Source organism: Microcaecilia unicolor, chromosome 6, assembly GCF_901765095.1.
Source record: "Microcaecilia unicolor chromosome 6, aMicUni1.1, whole genome shotgun sequence".
Taxonomy (NCBI): Eukaryota; Metazoa; Chordata; class Amphibia; order Gymnophiona; family Siphonopidae; genus Microcaecilia; species Microcaecilia unicolor.
Window position 1 is genome coordinate 96,401,476 of NC_044036.1, and position 21,865 is coordinate 96,423,340.

The following is a 21,865-nucleotide window of genomic DNA, read 5'->3' on the forward strand; positions in this document are numbered from 1 at the left end:
AGATTACAGGAAGAACAACTTTCTTAGCCTGTGAAATATGAAAAGGTTGCCAATGGTGTCCTATCTCCTCTTCTGACCCAATGCCAACTATGTAACCTACACTTAGGCCAACAGGAAAGGTGGCCTTGGAAGATATCTGTAAAGTGGTGGTCAAGATAAAAGAGAAGACTACAAGAATTTACTGCTAGATGGCTCTTATTTGCATAACAAATAGAAGCCAAATTAGGTGAATATAATAGACAGCAATTGGCTGCTGTGAGAAACCAGGTGGCTACTCTATGTGAAGAGTGAGAAATACCTAGATAAATAATAGTTTTAAAATTGTCATAAAAATAAATGGTAGTATTGGAGAAAATGCTCTTAAGAGACAAAATTTTGAGACAGCTTAATGTCGCTAAAACTGGGACCTTGTCACCACAAGATCTGTCCTGAAGATTTCCCACAGATTAAATGATCTTGAAGATCCCTTCCTGCCCTCCAGGAGATGTGAAAAAAAAATTAACAGGAAGGTGGGATGAACACTGTTCACTAACAGCTTGGCATCTCTGTTTTCTTAGAGACCTCCTAAGAAAATACCCCTACTAGATCCAACTTGGTGATGTCCGTTTCCAAAACAAATGTGTTTAGGAAATTTTTCAAGATGATGCTCTTTTTCATGGGCAAAGAGCAAGATTGTTCTTCAATATAGCCAGGTACACCCAGATGAAAGCAATGTCAGGCCTTCAAATTTCAAAAGTGCGTGGTCTCTGCAGGGGCAACTTTATTTTAAAGTCCCTTGGAAATGTGTGGTTGGATATAGAGGGAACAAGTTAATCTGGAAGTTTGTCTTCAGGTCATAGAGCTTCCTATTTAATGGATTTATAATTTTTCAACCTGGTGTGTAGCAGGTGGGATATTGAAACCTATTAAGTATATTTTATGGCTAGGTTGCAACAGTTTAGAAATAGGTATTTTATTACATTTTTGTGCCTTTATATTATTTACTCCACTTCCTAGATGTGGGTTTGTGATTTTTCAACAGTACTTTCCTCCTTTTCTGGTAGTTTATGGACAATTATATATGATATCACTCTGCTCTACAATACACCTTGTAAATTCATAGTTAAAAGTTGTATGAATTAAGAAAAAGGCAGACTATAAAGAACTAAAGGAGGAACTCGGATTCTAAATGGCAGATGAGATGTTAATATGGACAAGCTTAAAGTGATGCACATATGAAAAAATAACCCTAAATATAGGTACACAGTGTTTGGAGTTGCTGTGGACAACACATTGAAATCCTCAGCTCAGTATGTGGTGGAAGTGAAAAAAAGCAAATAGAATATTAGAAATGATTCAGAAAAATTAAAATTGAAATTATAATAATGTATCTTTATAAATCTATGGTGCAACTACATCTTCAGCACTGTGCAGTGAAAAAACAGATACAAGGAGAGCTAGAAAACCACAGAGAAGGGCAACAAACAAAGGCTAAAGAGCTTGAAGAAAAGACAACTCTGAATGGACAGGATAAAGATGTACAAAACATTAGTGTATTTAAATCAAATTAGAAAATCCATTTTTAAACAATTAAGCAATTCAGGCCTAAGGTGGCCATGAGCCACAGAAAAATAAATAAAACTTAAAGGCTGAAAAACTGTTATAAAGTGGAACAAGAAAAAAAAAATAAAAAGAAAGAAAACTGGTCCTACACTACTCACAGAAGGAGGAAAAAAAAAAGGGGAGGCAAGAGACAACTCTGAGAAAAAGCCACAACAGATGAAAGGGTCCTGCACAAGTCGGGCAGGAGGAAAAGCAACATGCATATGCTCGGCTGGCCCTGCCAAAAGCTTCAAAATCTTCTGAAAGCTGGGCAGTTTCCGTGCCGGAGCTCCAGCGGTGACATCACACATCTGTGGTAATACTGGTCTTGCTTGTCCTTGGAGAAACAAAGTTAGGTGGGCAAGATAATCATGAGATTTAAGGATCGATACACAGCACCTGTAACTGTATGAAGGTCAAGTAAATAGTTTCCATGATTATCCCAAACGGGGGTATATGAATATCTGCTGTTGCTAAAGTAAATTGCTTTATGTCTGCATTTAATCACAGTAATTTAGCTTTAAAATACAATAAAAAAGGAAGCAAATATCTGGTAGTGAGCTGTGGCTTTATGAACACTCAAAGTAATCATATCATTTAAGACTTAATTTTTCTATGTGGCTGTTGTGGTGCTACTTGAAGATGATATGCCACACTTAATTTGAGTTTATGTATAAAACTGAACTGTACATATACACAAAATGCAAGGTTGATAGAGAACAAAAACATGGGAGACACAGGCATTTAACTGAAATGCTAACATAAAAGGAAACTATCTCCTTATTCCCATTCACATGGTGTGAGCTTAGTAGCTGAACTTAAATTCCTTTTTCTGTAAAACAGCAGAAAAGCAGGCCAGAGAAAGCCTAGAAAGAATAAGCACCCAATTGGGGACACACACACACACATACAAAAGTCAAATTTCCCCAAGTTGATTCTGATGCACTGTGTAAGATTCCTGATGTTGAGGACATTGAGCCTGCAAAGAGGTGGGAAAATGTGGGATACAAATGCAATAAATAAATAAATAAATTAACTGCCTCCTTCCAAACATGCCAGCATAATGGAAATAAACATATGAAAGAATGCCTTTCTTTGTAAGTTTGCCTCTTTCTGGACTTCTCCATCTTTTCTTTGATTTTCCTTTTCAAGGCAAAATGGTCCAACAGAGAAGAATTTATGTAATATATTGATGTACAGTCAAATTAAATATAGCAAGAATGGCAGTAGGCAATGCAACCGGAAAACCCTGCATGATAATCTAATATGAAACAATCTAATTCTGCCTTGAGTGATTTAATATTAAAGGGAGAAGGAACTGCAATGGCAGAGGTGAGCAGACAGGCAATGCATTAACAAACTGTATTAAAGCACAAGAGAATAATTATTAGTTCCAGCCAAGAAACCTACATGGCACCCCCCTTGGCCGAGTCGGCTGCCTTTCATAAAGTTTCAATATATGTTGAAGAATTATAATTTCACTTCCTCTAGCCTTGACCTGAATAATTTCAGTGTCTTCCAAAGAAGCTTTAAGTCTTTGCATGCTTTGAAAAGGTTATTTTGTTTCAGAAATGCTTAGTGCTACTGGGACAATAGCAAAGGAAACTAGCTCTGTTAGATGAATACTAACAATGCAGACAAGGCACTGACGAATTCTGCCAAGAATAACCTGCTGAAGGGGGAAATGCAAATCCTCCTCCAAATACTAGGGCACACAAAGGCCACCACCAATGTCTAATAATCAATACAGCAAGCAAATGCGGCACTTATTAAGCTTAATGTAGGGGTCTCAATTGCTTCCCTTTAACAAATTCTAACAGCAAGATTTTTGAAAATTTGAAAAGTTTAAAGCTGAGTGGATTAGTAATCATTTGGGACGTTTAATTCATATAGTGCTGATTTACTGAAGTTCTCTATTGCATTAGAACACATCAATGAGCATTATATAACTCAACAGGTTCCACTGCATAAAATGGGACTTAACTAAACTTGCATTAGTGGTAGCACACTTTGGAAAATCTAGCCTACTTTATGACCCAATTACTATACAAGTGTCATCTCAGAAGTATAAGTGTGTTTATACTCATCACCACCTAGTCCAGTGGTCTCAACCTAGACATGAGCACACCCAGCCAGTCAGGCTTTCAGGGTATCCACAATGAACATGCATGAGATAAATCTGCATTCACTTCTTCCTTGGTATGCAAATCTCTTATGCATTTTCACTGTGGATATCCTGAAAACCCAACTGGCTGGGTGTGCCCCATGAATTGGGTTCAGACCTCCTGTCCTATTCCACCAGCTTTAAAGTCTCACAATCACATCAGGTGTGCCTACCAGATATTACTACTACTACTATAAATCACTTCTATAGCGCTACCAGTCGTAAGCAGCGCTTTACAATTGAACATGAAGAAGACAGTCCCTGCTCAGAAGAGCTTACAATCTAAATCAGGACAAACAGACAGGACCAAAAAGGATAAGGGAAGGACAGACAGAAGGACACATAAGGATAAGATAAAAATTACAAGTCAGGAGTTGAAAGCAGCATCAAACAGGTAGGCCTTTAGCCCGGATTTGAAGGCAGCCAGGGATGGAGCTAGACGTAATGGCTCAGGAAGCCTATTCCAGGCATAAGGTGCAGCGAGATAGAAGGAGTGGAGTCTGGAGTTAGCGATGGAGGAGAAGGATGCAATTAGGAAAGATTTGCCTAGTGAACGGAGTTCTAGGGAAGGAGTGTAGGGAGAGATAAGGGTGGAGAGTTAGTGAGGGGCTGCAGAGTGAATGCACTTATTGGTCAACAAGAAGAGCTTGAATTGTATACGGAAACGGATAGGGAGCCAGTGAAGTGATTTCAGGAGAGGGCTGATATGGGCATAACGACTTTGGTGAAATATTAGTCGTGCGGCAGAATTTTGAACAGATTGAAGAGGAGAGAGATGGCTGAGTGGAAGACCTGAGAGAAGCAAGTTGCAGTAGTCTAAGCGAGAGGTGATGACAGTGTGGATGAGGGTTCTGATAGCGTGTTCAGAAAGGAAAGGGCGAATTCTGGTGATGTTATAAAGGAAGAAATGACAGGTTTTAGCAATCTGTTGAATATGGGCAGAGAAGGAGAGGGAGGAGTCAAAGATGACCCCAAGGTTGCAAGCAGACGAGACAGGAAGAATGAGCGTGTTGTCGACAGAAATAGAGAATGGGGGAAGGAGAGAATGGGGGAAGGCCCATTTCAGACACAAATGAAACGGGCGCTAGCAAGGTTTTCCTCTGAGTGTGTATGTTTGAGAGAGTGTGTGTGAGTGCCTGTGTGAGAGAGAGTGAATCTGCGAGTGTGTGTGTGTGTGACAGTGAGTGAGACTGTGTGCGAGTGTGTGTCTGTGAGAGAGAGTGTGTGTGCCTGGGGCCCCTCCCTCCCACCCAGTTCCAGAGTCGTTGTCCCCCCTCCCTCCCTACAAATCAAGTATTTAATAAAGACCTAATGCCAAAAACCCAGCACTTTCCACAGTCCGCCCTGCTGGAATCTTAGTGCTATGTCACAGCACTCCCAAATCCAGATAACCAGAAGAGGTAGAGCTAGTACTTAGCATGGACATACCAAAATAGCCTCACTGAATCTTTTTTTCTAAGGTCAGAGGATGATATTTCTTATCAATTAGTATCTCATGACACAGTTGAATAAAATAGTGCTAACTCTATGATTCAGGATCCTCAGTAAACACCATTCTGACAAGAGATGCCTTGTAATAACCATAAATACTTAGTAGAAAACCTACGGTAATAGTGGTAATGGTTATGTATTATTATTTCTTTTATTAGCATCTGGTCAATACTGAGCCAGCAGTGGTCAGTGTTTAGGTAAATGCTGACCACTGCCTATCTGGGCATAAGAACTGAATTTCCAGGTCTTTGGTAGTGACTACAAATTACACAGGTACAGCCAATTTTCAGTGCTATACCCGCATAGTCCACCAGGCATAGTTAGGTTGCCTTTTGTGCAGTACTGCATCTCCGATTACTTATGGTGTCACCGCAATATTGAGTGCCAGTGCCTGTTAACACCTGACTCCACTTTAGGACTGCACCTGCAATAACTAGTGAGCACTGTGGCAATCAAAGTCAATATTCAAAAGCACTGTCTGGTTAAGTGCTGCTGAATGGACATCCTAGTGTGATTTAACAAGGTGGGAGTTTCTCCTACTTGGTTAATCACTTTGTATACTGACCCTCAAATTTCTAAAAATGTAAACAAAGAACTCCACAAAATACATGCCTCTCAACACAGATTTGATTGGCAGAACAGAAAAGTTATGTTCTTATCTGATAACTTTCTTTCCTTTAGTTGCTGCAAATGCTTGTGGGTTGTGACCATCTACCAGTAGGTGAAGATGGTGAGTAGTGAACTATCTTATAAGACGGCATTGCTTCTGGACCTTCAGTATATCGATCAGCGAAGCAGAAAGGCCAAACATAGCCACTTTTCCTCTCAGAATAACCCCTAGAACCTTGAAATAAACCTAGAACCAGAATACAACTGAAAGACAAGTGACATTCCCAACTGCCTAAAACTCCTGACGTTGAGAGTGGGGCTCTGGATTCATCTGCTGCGACTAAAAGAAAGTTATCAGGTAAGACCATAACTTTTACTTCCTTTGCGTCAGCAGCAGATGAATCCAGATACTTGTGGGATGTAGTAAAGCAGGCCTCACATTGAATGGGAAGAGGCTGCCCCTTGCTCCAGCACTGACTGGCTAAAGGAAGCAACCTCCCGAGTAGCAATATTCAAACGATAATGCCACGCAAAAGTATGCGGGGATGACCAAGTCACCATCTTACAAATGTCCTCCAATGAAAAAGTGGAGGATTCTGCCCAGGATGTTGCCACGGCATGCATAGAATGAGCCCATAACGCACTTGGTGGCTGTCTTATTTGCGAGCAGGTAAGCATCCGCTATCGCCTACTTGATCCACTGTGCAATGGTTGCCTTAGATGCCACTGCCCCATGATTCAGAACTGATAGGATCCCAAAACAGTATATGCTGCTTATCCTAGAAATAAGCAGTGAATTTTCCCAAGTCCATCTTAATAATGACTTACGGACTTTTCTTTTAGGAAAATTATCCAAACCTATTTTAAACCCTACTAAGTTAACTGCTTTTTCCACATTCTCTGGCAACAAATTCCAGAGATTAATTACACATTCAGAGAAGAATATTTTCTCCGGTTTGTTTTAAATTTATTACTTTGTAGCTTTATTGTGTGACCCCTAGTCCTAGTATTTTTGGAAAAAGTAAATAAACAATTCACGTCTATGCATTCCACTCCACTCAGTATTTTATAGACCTCTATCACATCTCTCTTCATCCATCTCTTCGCTAAGCTGAAGAGCCCTAGTTGCTTTAGCCTTTCCTCATTGGCAAGTCATTCCATCTCATTTATCATTTTTGTCGCCCTTCTTTGTACCTTTTCTAATTCTGCTATATCTTTTTTTGAGATGCGATGACCAGAACTGCATACAGTATTCGAGTTGCAGTCACACCATGGAGTGGTACAGAGGCATTATAACATCCTCATTTTTGTTTTCCATTCCTTTCTTAATAACTCCTAACATTCTATTTGCTTTCTTAGTTGCTGCTGCACATTGAGCAGATGGTTTCAACATATCAACAATGACACAATTAGGCAACGACTAACCTTGCATCATGTAGCTATAGTTTGGGTTCCTCTTTGCCCCCATCTCCCTTTCCACCTACCCCATGTTCAGCATCTCTTCCAATCTTCCCTTCCAGCTGCCTCACACGCTCACTATTTCCCCCAACCTCCCTTTTTGCACTGCCAACCGCTAACATCCTCACATCTAGGTGTGGCAAAAACAGAAAATAGCAGTACGAGACCTTAGAACCCAAATACCAGGTCAGCATCTTCTAGTCCTAACTCCTCCAATACATCGTTAGATCAGAGGACTCAAGACCGGCAGACACCAAGTACAAGGCCCTAATGCTGCTATTTTCTTTCTGCTTCTCTATCTTTTGGGGGTGGGGGGCTCAGCTGCTGCAAGTCTAGCAGCACACTGGTTTAGAAGCGCAGTACTTAACTAAATGGTCTTTTTTCTTTCATCACTGACTATTTTATTATGAAGCCCCTCTGAAATCATATGATGTTGCAAAGCTTTAAAATCTCTGATGTTAGTCTAACGCACAGGCAGTAAATTTCAGTATAGCTGGCATTTAGTTAAGGGGTCCTTATACTAAGGCACGGTCACACATTTAGCGCACACTAAATGTATTAGATTACCTTTGTAAAAGGACCCCTTAATGATTTAAAGCATGGCTTGTGAACAAGCACAAAAATGTGGGGTAAAACTATATTTTCAAATTATGCCCTCCCATAATCCTATATGAAAAGAAATGTCAAAGATAAATCAGTTCTGCAAGTAGTTTGATTATAATGGGATTACTCACAGCCAGATTTCTTAAAATTGACCTTAGGTCAACTGTGGAGGAGAAAAGAAGATGGATTTAGGGGACTGTCAGAGTAAAATGACAGAGTTCATCTCTCACGAGCCACAACAGTGGAAGAAAACTACCATGTAGCAATCAGATTTCCACAACAGTTTATTGGAAAAGTTAAAAACAGGAGTCCAAATACAAACACTTACGTTTTTAACTTTTCCAATAAACTGTTGTGGAAACCTCAGTATGTTTTCTTCTGTTGTGGCTGTTTGCCTCTTCTGCCGCAAATAGAGATCTAACTTTATTCACACAAATCTATTGGTGCAAGCATTGCAGAGGCTAAAAAGGAGGACTATATGCAACACTAAGCATCAAATAAGCTGAAATCTCCCATTGATTCTTCTTCAGAGTATGAGTTTCTCAGTTGCAGGAAGCTATAAACAAACATAAAAAAAGACCGAACAGCAAAATGTGCCTTCTGGGTCCTTACCCATTATCATATTCTATTTTTCTGTGCTATGTACCTGGTAGTTCTGCAGCAGGATAAGGCTGAGGTAGAACTCACTGAAGGCAAGTTTCAGGTCACAGATGTTCCTGTGCTGTACACGCTCTTCATGCGACAAATGGAAAACAGCCTTCCTGCGCTGCCGCAATGTGGATATACCAAAGCTTTCCCGCTGAGCATCCAGCGATGACTGCAACTCATTTTGAAGGGTAGCAAATCGACGTTGTGCTTCTGCAAGCTTTTCTGTCATCAAAAGAGATAAGACTTATCAAATCTGTGAAGTTAGCAGGTTCTATGATACAGATCCTATGCAAGGTAACAGCTAAGAATTATGCTACAGCATGAAAATGTTCTATTTTAGTGGACAGTGATCGCTACTGGGTTTTTGGTGGTTTTTTTTTTTTTACTTCAATTTTATCATGTTAAGGAACACTTATTTTCTATTGTCATAATAAAAATCTTAAATTAAATCCACACCCTCCAAAAATCTGGACTGTGATGAATATTGAATATCATGGTCACAGAAACTAGTCACAATCATGTTTAGCCAATCATTAAGGCCACCCAAAAGTGTAGGACAAGATTAAAAGATCTTTGGAGATTTCAACTGATACAGAGGCAAATCACCTGTCTCTGGATGAGGGGGGCTGGTCTGTCTGCAAGATGAAACACAGGCTACTTTGACACTTGTGCTCTCCAAGAACCTCATTGATTCAGCTAAATGCTTTTCTGATTTTTATTCTTAAAATTTCAACAGTCTGTCTATAGGTTTAGCTACCTATTATCTGGACTTTAATTGCTTAGTCAAATTGTACTGACTATCTATATTGTGCTGTACTGCCCTAATCTAGAAAAACAAAACAAATCCCAGCTTTCTCTTCTCTTCCTAGCTCCCTAGAAGAGACCTGCACGGGAACGGGGTTCGCAGGGACGGAAGCAGTTCTGTGGGGATCCCAAGGGAAAGGAAGCAGTTCCTGCAGGATTCCTGTGGGGATGGAAGCAGTTCCTTCCTGTGGGGTTTCCGTGTGGATGGAAACAGTTCCTTCCTGCGGGGTTCCCGTGGGGACGGAAACAGTTCCTTCCTGCGGGGTTCCCGTGGAAGTGTATAATGTACTTGCGAAAGCCTCTCACCTACCAAGTACCAAGTTCTTCGAGTGCTGTCTCCTCCTCCTCCTTCTTTTTGAACAGCACAGATGTGGAAAGTCTCCATTAAGGAGGTGGTAGAGACACAAATGATAACAGAATTCAAAAAGGCATGGGATGAATGCAGAGGACTTCTAATTAGAAAATAGAAGCTATTAAAAAAAACCTAAACTTAAATGGCTGCATGTATGTGGATGTGTCAAGTAATGTTTTGATGGCGACTCCAGCTGTGATGAACGAGGGCTGATACCAGGCAGATTTGTACACTCTGTCTCTCATATATGGCAATCTGGTTTAGGATGGGCTGGAAAAGGCTTAAACAGCAATTTTAGTGGTTGGAACATGAGGCCAGTGCTGGTCAGACTATTACGGTCTGTGTCCCGCGAATGGTAAGATGTATAGGACGGAGTGGGCTTCGATGGCAACTCCAGCTGTTGGAAAATAAGGATAGGGCAGGGCAGACTTCTACGGTTTATTTATTTAGATTTTGCTCACACCTTTTTCAGTAGTAGCTCAGGTGAGTTACATTCAGGTACTCTGGATATTTATGTACAGAAATGCCAAAGAAAGACCATAATCAACTATATAACATCACGTTCATTGTTGATTTAATCTTGAATTGATGGGTATGACTATTGGGCAGACTGGATAGACCATTCAGCTTATGTTACTATTAATCTTCTCTGCTCCCGGGCTGATGCGCAGACCCTCAGCTCTGACATAGGCACGAACATCAGATGTCACCTGACCTACTGACGTGTGCATGTAGCAACCTCTTAGCACCCAGTGCCAGTGAATCAGAAATAAAGTCTTGCACGTGCGCACCAGTGTTCCAAGTTCCAACTTCTGTTCCTTCCTTGCCTGCAGTGCGGTTCAAACCTAAAGAGAGACAGAGCCAGCTGACTGGAATTTTTTATGTACCATTAAATTCTTGTGGGGACAGGTTAAATTCCTGCAGGGATGAATGGAGATGGGTAAGATTCCAGTGTGGACGGGCATGGACGGGCAAGATTCCAGTGGGGACGGGCGTGGACGGGCAAGATTCCAGTGGGGACGGGCGTGGACGGGTAAGATTCCTGTCCCCGTGCAACTCTCTACTTCCAAGTTCTGATAGAGAATAGGAACGTCAAACTATCGCTTTTTTTTTTTTTAATTTAAACTCTTGTTCAAGTTTCCTAACTTTGGCTCCTCAAGGTTTAGTTTCCGTTGCTAGCCCTAGGTAGAGAGTGTAGCTTTGTCTTCAACTGGTCTAACTTGTAATTAGAGATTACATTAAAGAAACTGTAATATTTACTGAGATCCTGCACACTGGGATTAAAGAAACTACAATATTGGGATTATTTGGTTTAAAGGAGAAAGATTTCTAGCAAAACCTGGATCTGGTTTCACAGAGTTCATTGGCCTTCTCTCAAGGGGGAGAGTCAGAAAACTCTGCTACACTGTGCATAAAATGTTCTGCAAATATGCTCTCATGAACAGATGTTAGGATGCTAAACACAATCCAAGCACATTATTCCCCAGGGACACCAAAGGAAGATTCTTTGTACTCTTGGCTTAAGAACAGATTCAACCACTATGGAATGGTAAGGAAGTTGTAGCTTCTCGAATCCAGGAGCCTTTTGAACACTATTCATAGAATCATGAGGTATGAGGGAGGGGTTCTTCCACATTCTCATCTTTACAACTTGCCGGAGGGGGGGGGGGGGGGGGGCAGGCAGGTAGAACTGGAGAAGCGCCAATGTTTCTGTCACAGCCCTGGCTGCGCTCCCCATTCCCTGGCTTACCAGAGGCATATCCTGGGTCCTGAAGCCTCTCCCGGCACAGGGAACCGCATACGCGGAGTCCCCAGCTGCTCCTGTGCTCCTCAGACTGCCGTTTTATATGTGGCGTTACAATGCTGGCAGGAGCTGGCTCACCTAGGCATGCATATGCATCAAAGCATTGAATAAAGGACCAGCAGCCTTCGGTAGCATGCTGAAGATCCCGGAATACATACTCCCTTTGTGGGGGTACTTAAGGCGATCTGACCTCGTCTGACATACCTTCACAACCGTTATGCTGCTTCCTGCCTAGCGTTGCCCCGCCTCAAGCGTCATGCCTTCAGCCTAGTTTCTGAGTTCCTGTCTCCAGCTCAGCCTCAGTGTTCATCTCCAGCCTGGTCCTGAGTTCCTATCTACAACCATGCCTCAGAGGTCTGGTTTCCAGTCCTGCCCTGTCTCAACCTGGCTCTGCTGGGCCTGCCCCCAAGTGCTTTTTTCTGAGCCATCCGCTGGTCTTCTCTTCCATGCGAGTGACTTGTCAGCTATCTATTGGGACTCTCTTTACCTCCAGGTTGGGAGGTCAACAACGGTCCAACGGCTCACCATCCAGACCTGTGACAGATTGTGAAGGCCATGAACTTGACTGAGTGATCGGCCTTGCAGCTGCTTCAACTGCTGGCTCTTCAACTCCAGCAGCTCTCTGGGGCTGTCCAGGATTTGACCTCGCAAATGGACCCTTCATTGCTTCAGCCCATGGCTCCTCCACTCACAGGAGCCAGTTTGGGTCCAGTAGAGCCTCTAGTGGCCCCTGGGGATCTTACTAGCACACCTGCCCCGGTATGATGAAAACCCAAAGATCTGCAGAGGCTCCCTCAATCAATGCCAGATCATCTTCAAACTACAGGCACGGGACTTCCTTTAGGACAGAGCCTGAGTGGTGTATATCATCTCTCTCCTATTGGGTTCAGCCCTTGCCTGGGCATCTCCACTCAGAGTGGAACAATCCCTTGCTTAATCTGAGCAAGTTTTTGAGCCAATTTCAGAGGATATTTGAGAAACCTGGAAGGCCTCTTCAGCAGCTTCTGAACCTGCGACAAGAGGAGCAGAGTTTTTGGGCAACTATGCCATCAAGTTCTGGACCCTTGCGTCGGAGCTGGCATGGAATAATGAAAGTCTGGCACCCAAGACCAAAGACGAGCTGGCTGGGTGAGACCTTTGTTGGATGTCTCAGGAGAGGAAATCTTTTCGCAAAAAAGTTCTGTCTAGCACCCAGTTTTCAAGATGCTCTCCAAACGCCTACTAACCTACTAAGACTTCTGCACCTGCCAACGTCGGGGACTAATTCTCCCTCTCTGATCAAGAAAAACAGCAACGTCTCTCCCAGGACCTGTGTTTATATTGTAGAGAAAGGCCACTGTGCTCTTAGATGACCCAAGAAGCTGGGAAACTATTGGGCACAGACTTGGTCAGGGAAACAGAGCCAGGTCTCTGCGTACAGACTCCCCACACTCAATTCCTGGCTCCTGCTTCCCTAGAATTAGACCAGGCATCGCCCACCACTGAAGCCTTCACTGATTCTGGACCAGGAGGGAGCTTCATTGATGAAGCACTTGTCCGACACTAGAATATTGCAACATTGAAACTCTGGTCTCTTCGGTATATGGGAACCTACAGAGGCGCATCAAGGCTAAAACAGAATCGCTGCGCCTGTGAGTCCTCCATAGAGAAGCTATTTCCTTGTATGTCCTGCAGACTTTGATTAACCCCCTTATATTTGGACTCTGCGCCCTGATCGTGACTGAATAGATATGGATGGGCTACAGTGTAAATTTTAAGGGGCTTTGACGTTAGCTTCAGAACTTTTAGTACAGGAACAGTGCTGGGCAGACTTTTACGGTCTGTTCCCTGAGAAAGGCAGGGACAAATCAAACTTGGGTATAAAGTATCATACCATGTAAAATGAGTTTATTTTGTTGGGCAGACTGGATGGACCGTTCAGCTTGTTATCTGTCGTCATTTACTATGTTATGTTATTATGTTATGACTCCCTTGGCTTCAAAAACACAATCCAGAAATTGACTGGGAGAAGGAGGCGCTCTCTGCTTGGAGCGTTACCTGACAACATTGCTGTCTCAACTCTGCTGACGGCCATGGCTTTTGCCACCAGTGGAATGGAGACACTGGCAGGATTACCCCAGGGCTACAGGGTCTATGCCAACACATTCTCTAAGAAACAAGTTGAGACTCTTCCTCATCTTCAGGAGTATGATTGTCCCATCGAGCTCCTGCCTGGGAAGATGCCCCTCAGGGGGAGGGTTTACCCGTAGTCCATCCTTGAGAATCAAGCTATGTCAGCTTACATTGCAGACAACCTTCAAAGGGGTTTGATTCACTCCTCCACTTCTCTTGATGGGGAGGAGTGACGGGGAGGAGTAGCCTAGTGATTAGTGCAGTGGACTTTGATCCTGGGGAACTGAGTTCGATTCCCACTGCAGCTCCTTGTGACTTTGGGCAAGTCACTTAGCCATCCATTGCCCCTGGTACAAATAAGTACCTGAATATACTATGTAAACCACTTTGAATGAAGTTGCAAAAACCACAGAAAGGCGGTATATCAAGTCCCATTACCCTTTCCCCTCCCCCCCCCCCCCCCCGTTGTGGGGAAAAGGATGGCTCCCTTAACCCTTGGACTAACTACCGTGGATTGAACGCTATCATGGTGAAGAACAATATCTGCTTCCTCTGATAACGGAGTTGTTCGACCGCTATAAGGGGTGTGTATCTTTACCAAGGTGCCTACAACCTGATTCAACACCAGGGATGGCCACTACAAACACCTAGTGATGCCATTCGGTCTCTCTAATGTTCCAACGGTCTTCCAAAATTTTGTAAATGACATCTTCTGTGACCAAGTGTGTCCAGGTGTATTTAGATGACACCCTCATATTCTCTAAGATGCTGGCCCAACATCAGGAACAAGTCAAACAGGTCCTACAATGCCTACGAAAGAATTAACTATATTTCTTAGGTTATATCAGACCAAGGCTTGAAGATGGACCTAGCAAAGCTCTCTGCCATCCTGGACTGGTCTCGACCCCAGGGACAGCGAGTGGTGCAATGGTTTTTGGGCTCTGAAAACTACTACTGCCAGTTTATACAGAACTATTTCTTCATTGCCGCACCTCTGACTGCCCTGACCCGGAAAGGGGCTAACACCCAGGATTGGCCCAAAGAAGCTATTGTAGCCTTTGATCATCAGAAACAGGCTTTCACAATGGCCCCCAATCCATCATCTGGCTCTGGAGAGGTCTTTCTTCATGGAAGTCGATGCATCTGCCATTGGGACTGGTGCCATCCTGTCCCAGTCTGACACCAAAGGCAAGCTGATACTCTGTGCCTTTTTCTCCAAGCAGTTTTTGCCTGCCTCTGTGCTGGTTCCTCCAGGCAAAACCATTGTGCCCAAGCAGCTTTGGGATTCAGTGTTAAAGTGGGGCACGTCCAAAAGTGCCAGTCATCCCAGACTTCGAGGTACAGTAGAGCTCATTTCCTGAGTCTGTAAGTGGCCACAGCTGAGAAGGGATGTACGAGACTGTAACATCTTGCCCTCTCTGTGTCCCTCGTAAGCCATCCCAATCCTGCCCGTGGGTGCTCCTCCAACCACTCCTGGTACCCAAAGCACCATGGGTCCACGTTGCTATGGACTTCATCACTGACCTCCTGGAGTCAGAGGGATTTACCACTATTTGGATCACAGTAGATTGGTTTTCCAAGAAGGCTCATTTTATCCCTCTGGCTGGCCTAACCTCAGCAGCCACTCTGGCCTGGAACTTCTTTAAGGAGGTGTTTCGTCTTCATGGGTTAACGGAGAGTTATCTTCTCTGACTGAGGAGTCCACTTTACCTCACAATTTTGGTGGAAGCTCTGAGGGTCATTCCAAGTCAAGTTGGGATATCATCTGCAGAGCAATGGACAGAGGGTCAACCAGATTTTGAAATCCTTCCTGCACAGCTATGTCTCAACTCAACATGACGACTAGTCCCAGATGCTGCTCTGGGCTGTATTCTGCTATAACAACCATGTGAGCGAGTCATCCGGGGCATCACCATTCAAGATAGGGGCAGAGGTATAGAGTACCCTAGGGTGTCAGCCGAAAACTATCTTCTACTGTGCCAGCAACTGAGGTCGACACCAAATCCCTCGCCAACCTCTGGAGAACCTCAGGGGAGCTCCTGATTTGGGCTACTGAGAGGTACAAAAAGCAACCTAAGAATAGATATCCCACTCCTCAACTTCTGCCAGACCACCAGGTCTGGTTGTCCACCCAGAACCTGCACATCAAGACTCAGTCTACCAAATTTGCCCCCCCCCCCCCATTAAATGGGTCAAATTCTGTCATCAGACAGGTGGGACCAGTGACATACCGACTGAAGCTACCTTCTACCTTGCAAGTCCATGACATGTTTCACATGTCCCTCTTGAAACCCCTCTTATTAAAAAAAAAAGACAGGGTCCCCAAGCACCTGTTCCTGTCGACACAGACCCCGACACCAAGTCTGAAGTCCAGAATGTTCTCGATTCTTGGAAAAGTATGAGGGAAACTCCAATACCTTATTACCTGGAAGGGTTATGGTCCAGAGGAGAATTCGTGGGAACCAGTAAACCAGGCCCATGCCCTGATCCTCATCTGAAGATTTTATTGTGTTTCCTCACAAATCCAGACCAGGACCTGGGAGGACAGGGCCCTTGGGGAGGAGGTACTGTCACAGCCCAGGCCTTGCTCTCTGTGCTTACCAGAGGTGTCTCCTGGGCCCTAAAGCCTCTCCTAGTACAGGGAACCATGTATGTGGTTGTCCTCAGCAGCTCTGATGCTCCTTAGACTGGCATGTTGCACGCGGCGTGACAATGCCAGCAGGAGCTGCCTCAACTAGGCGCGCAAGCGCACCAAAGCACTGAATTTAAAGAGCCAGCAGCCTCGGACAAGACGCAGACACCACCCCATAGGGGTACTTAAGGCAATCCAACCTCGTCTACCTTGCCTTTGCAACCACTGCCTCACAGGTTTCCAGTCCTGCATTTCCAGTGTACTGCCCAGTCTCAAGGGACCTTCTCAGAGCCAACCTAGGTCCCGGTTCTGACCAATTTGCCCGCAAGGGCTCTTCTCAAAGCCACCTCAGGTCCTTGTTCTGCCAGGCCTGCCCCCCAGGGCTCTTTTCAGAGCCACCCGCTGATTTCCTCTCCCTTGCAAGTGACTTGTGAGTCATCTGTCAGGACCCTCTTGATCTCTGGGTTTGGAGCTCAGCGATGGTCCAAGGGCTCACCATAAAAAACTGAGTTTCAGCCCCAGTTACTTTTCCATCTCTAAAGAAAAATGAGACAGCCTTAATCATTTTTCTGATAAACGTGGTGAACAAGAGCTCTTAAGGGGCAGAGTTACGTCTACTACTACTACTACTTAACATTTCTAAAGCGCTACTAGGGTTACGCAGCGCTGTACAATTTAACATGGAAAGACAGTCCCTGCTCAAAGAGCTTACAATCTAAAAAGACAAATGTACAGTTAATCAGATAGGTCAGACAGATTAGGGCAACCTATATGTTCGAAAGGTTAGGTTCCAAATGCAGCATTGAAGAGGTGAGCTTTAAGCAAGGATTTGAAGATGGGTAGGGAGGGGGCTTGGTGTAGGGATTCAGGAAGACTGTTCCAGGCATAGGGTGAGGCAAAGGAAAATGAGCGGAGCCTGGAATTGGCAATGGTGGAGAAGGGTACTGAGAGGAGGGATTTGTCATGTGAGCGGAACGTAGGGGGAGATGAGGGTAGAGAGGTAGGGTGGAGCAGCACAGTGAGTGCATTTGTAAGGAGGAGAAGCTTGAATTGGATGCTGTATCTGATCGGAAGCCAGTGAAGCGACTTGAGGAGAGGGGTGATATGAGTATATCGGTTCTGGCGGAATATGAGACGTGCGGCAGAGTTCTGAAATGACTGAAGGGGGAAAGATGGCTGAGTGGGAGGCCAGTGAGGAGCAAGTTGCAGTAGTCGAGACGAGGTAATGAGAGCGTGGACGAGAGTTCGGATGGTGTGCTCAAAGAGGAAAGGGCGAATTTTGTTGACGTTGAAAAGGAAGAAGCGACAGGTTTTGGCAGTCTGCTGAATATGTGCAGAGGAGGAGAGGGAGGAGTCGAAGATGACCCCGAGGTTGCGGGCAGATGAGACGGGGAGGATGAGGGTGCCATCAACTGAGATAGAGAGTGGGGGAAGAGGAGAAGTAGGTGGAAAGACGAGGAGCTTGGTCTTGGACATGTTCAGCTTCAGGTGGCGGTTGGACATCCAGGCAACAATGTCGGATAGGCAGGCCGATACCTTGGCCTGGGTCTCTGCGGTGATGTCTGGTGTGGAGAGATAGAGCTGGGTGTCATCAGCGTAAAGATGATACTGGAAGCCATGAGATGAGATCAGTGAGCCTAGGGAAGAGGTGTAGATAGAGAAGAGAAGGGGTCCAAGAACAGATCCCTGGGGAACTCCAACAGATAGCGGGATGGGAGTGGAGGAAGATCCATGAGAGTGCACTCTGAATGTGCGGTGGGAGAGATAGGAGGAGAACCAGGAGAGCACAGAGCCCTGTAACCCAAATGAGGCCAGTGTGGCGAGAAGTAAATCGTGATTGACAGTGTCAAAAGCGGCAGAAAGATCGAGGAGGATGAGGATGGAGTAGTGGCCTCTGGATTTGGCCAGGAGCAGGTCATTGCAGACTTTAGAGTGCTGCTTCTGTCGAGTGGAGAGGGCGGAAACCAGATTGGAGTGGGTCGAGGATGGCATGAGAGGAGAGAAAATCAAGACAGCGGCTGTGAACGGCACGCTCAAGTATTTTGCCAGCAGCCTCGGACAAGACACAGACACCACCCCATAGGGGTACTTAAGGCAATCCAACCTCGTCTACCTTGCCTTTGCAACCACTGCCTCACAGGTTTCCAGTCCTGCATTTCCAGTGTACTGCCCAGTCTCAAGGGACCTTCTCAGAGCCAACCTAAGTCCCAGTTCTGACCAATTTGCCCGCAAGGGCTCTTCTCAAAGCCACCTCAGGTCCTTGTTCTGCCAGGCCTGCCCCCCAAGGGCTCTTTTCAGAGCCACCCGCTGATCTCCTCTCCCTTGCAAGTGACTTGTGAGTCATCTGTCAGGACCCTCTTGATCTCTGGGTTGGGAGCTCAGAGATGGTCCAAGGGCTCACCATAAAAAACTGAGTTCCATCTCTAAAGAAAAATGAGACAGCCTTAATCATTTTTCTGATAAACGTGGTGAACAAGAGCTCTTAAGGGGCAGAGTTACGTCTCTCGTGGTGGGGAGGGATCTGATGGAAGACCAGTAGACTCCTCCTCCAAGAGATCCCTGTCTCTACTTCAGATACTTGGCACTCTGATTGGCTTATAGAAGTACTCAGCAGGAGACAACCAAGTCCTCGAACAACTGACCTCTTGGTCAGGCCTGGGCTGAGGGTGATGAGACACGTGCTGAGGGAGCTCCCTCTCCTGATGGGTTAACACTGGTGCAGTTAGACCAAGTCCCTTCCATGCTTCGGTGTTGATGTTTTGCCTACAGGCAGTGCATTGATCTCAAGCACCAGTTGGATTTCTTCAAGCATCGGTATTGATGCTGTTGAAGCAACAGCTAATGTCAAGAAAGGAAGTGCTGTTTGTGTTCCTCAAACCTCTTTATGGGCTGCTCCTCAAAGGCTGCCATTGACAAAGGTGGGTCATCACAGTCAGAGTGGCAACTTCTCCTAAGTCACCAGGGGGTATATTGGATGTGGGGTCTTGACTCCATAGTGGCCCTCACACTCCCTCCAATACCACAGAGGATGAACGGGCCTTACATCAGGAGCACTTCGAGGACAATCGTGATCTGAACGCCTCAGTGTTCTTCATGCTGTGCTCTGAAAGGGCTCTATGACAATATACTCTAGCCTCTGCCTAGCTGTCAGGAAAAAAGACCACTGCGAAACAATAATGGGACTTTCTCAAAGGAAAAATCTAATCAGGCCAAAACACAGTATTTTATTTTCATGAGACGAAGGCTGAGAGAGAGCACCAGAAATTGCAATTATGCAGAATTACAACTGGCTAGGTCCTTTGTGACAGCAGCAGGTAAGAAGGGGAATGCATATGTGTAATGAAAGCTGTCAAAAGCTTTTCTGAAGCTAAAAAGCAGTTCCCACATGGGGCTCTGTCATATCACATCACCCACTTGTGAGGATATTACTATCCTGCTAGTCCTCGGAGAATAAGAGTTATATTAAGGGGCTTTCCCACAAATATAGACAAGTCTGTACCATTCATTGTATTGACATATCACGTGAAAATGGTATAAATATAGTTACATCTACTTGCATAAAAGATCAAACACCTAGAGTTAATAGATCAGTCCCCAATGAAGCCATCAAAATATTAAATATGGGAGAAATGGGCAAGCCTTGTGGAACTCTGCACCTAACATTCCAAGGGCTAGAAAGACTTCCAGCCATTTTAAAAATATAGGTCCAATAACTTAAAAAGCTCTGAACCATCTCCATACTTTACTTACAATCCCATAAATATAAAGGATCTCCATCAACAGACCAGTTTGAAGGTGTTTACTAAGGCCTCTGGCACCTAGGTTTGGGGCAGACTAAATTACTAGGGCATTTGTATTTTTGCTGCTGCACATCTGTGAAATGGCCTTTCCTGTTTTACTGGCCTTCTTCCTTTCCTATCAAATAAATGGTGCTCTTTTCCTTGTATTTTATAGTTTGACACTGCCTTATGAAGTTCTCAGGAAAGGCAATATATTACATAATATAGTAACCTATGTAACTCTGTAAATCTACGTTCTTTGAAAAGGAGTCACTAAATCTAATAAACCATAAATCAATAAAAGTTCTGGCAGGCATTCATTTTCATACAATGCCTGACTCATTAACACTGAAAACTGGTTATGAACTTACAAGTCCAAGACTTTCTACTGACTGGAAATTCACAGCTTAAACTACTGTTCTGCAATCTGGTTTCATTGTGCAGGTCTTAGTATGTAGAAGTTGTGATTTTAAACAATAAACCAGACAGACTTTTATCCTGTTTGTTGTGTATGCACAGTGATGCTCAGAATGATTCATAAGTCACAGTGTTTATGAATGAATTTACATTGTTCTGTCCATCTTTGGGAGTTAAGATCACTGTCAAAATACCTTACTAACTCACATACAGAAGGCAGTTAAAAAAAAGTGTGTCAAGAGGTCAATCTGCTAAAAGCTGTGTTACCTCCATACATTTAGGAATGGGTGCAGAGAAGGAATCTTGCAGTACTGAGTGTGTCACAAAGCCCCAGATGTTACTTATATCTTCACCGTACTTTACCTGAATAGAATGTGTTGATTTTGGCAAGTTCCTTCTCACAGGTCTGGAAGAACTTTTCCTCAAACTTCGCAAAATATCTCTTCACTGTGTCCTCATCTGTAACTGCAAAAAAAGAAATATCTCATGTTGGCATAAGGAATGAGACGGCAAAACAAAAGAAATAAATTTGGGAGTGCTGGAAAAAAAAAAAAAGGAGATTCTTCATATGTATCTGATCATGATTTGTCCTTGCCAGTTTCAGGGTATAGACTGTCAGTGGCGTAGCAAGGGCGGGGCGGTTAACCCCGGGTGAACGCCACTGGGGGGGGGGGGGGTGTTGGCTCCGCCGGTTCCCTGCTCCCTCTGCCCCGGAACAGGAACGGGGAGCAGGGAACAAGCAGAACCGACACCCCCCCCCCCCCCCCGGCGGCATGCACACGGCAGGCAAGAATGCACTGGGAGGGGGGGCTTGGGTGATGTGCTGGGGGGGGGGGGGGGGGTATGTGCAGTGGCCAGCCGCCCTGTAGAAGTCTGCCTGGCACTGTACTGTAGTTATTTATATTTCTGAACCCTTGAGGAAGAGAATTTTCTAAAGTTAGCTGAAAGCCACAAAACTTATGACAACTAATACGGAAAATGCTACGCGAGTCTAGTAACTCAGCAAGCACTGTAGAAAACAATGTATTCTGGGTCTGACAAAAATCTGTGAAGTCTTCAGGTGGGATTTTACGCTTTCCTGCAGAGGAAAAGAGTGAGGGAAGACCAGCTGATTCCTGCTCTTCAGAGAAATCCCCTGATCTATAAAGTGAACCACAGGCATGCTTAGATTCCATGTCAGAAAAGAATTTTGCAAGGAGAGATTGAGCCTGAGCCTGTGTTCAACTACCAGACAAGGCCTCTATAAGAATATACTTTGTTTACTGGGATCTAGACTTCAATTAAGACCACCATGATTCATTCAAAAATCAACATCCACGTGACTGACATTGATTCTGATGCACTTCCATGCACCAGCATCAACAATGTAACTTCAGGCAAGTTATTCATCACTCTTCACTGGCACGAAGAT

General features: G+C 44.4%; 1 protein-coding gene across 2 annotated transcripts in view; it reads right to left on the bottom strand.

Moving 5' to 3' along the window:
• The window catches only part of XPR1 (xenotropic and polytropic retrovirus receptor 1), a 373,461-nt gene that overhangs the window by 95,497 nt on the left and 256,099 nt on the right, over positions 1-21,865 (bottom strand). For both annotated transcript variants that reach the window (XM_030206951.1, XM_030206950.1), the window contains exons 3-4: positions 20,818-20,919; positions 8,553-8,776 (exon numbers count right to left, since the gene is read on the bottom strand). In XM_030206951.1, coding sequence (XP_030062811.1) covers positions 8,553-8,776; positions 20,818-20,919 — 326 coding nt within the window. The remainder of the gene's footprint in view (positions 1-8,552; positions 8,777-20,817; positions 20,920-21,865) is intronic.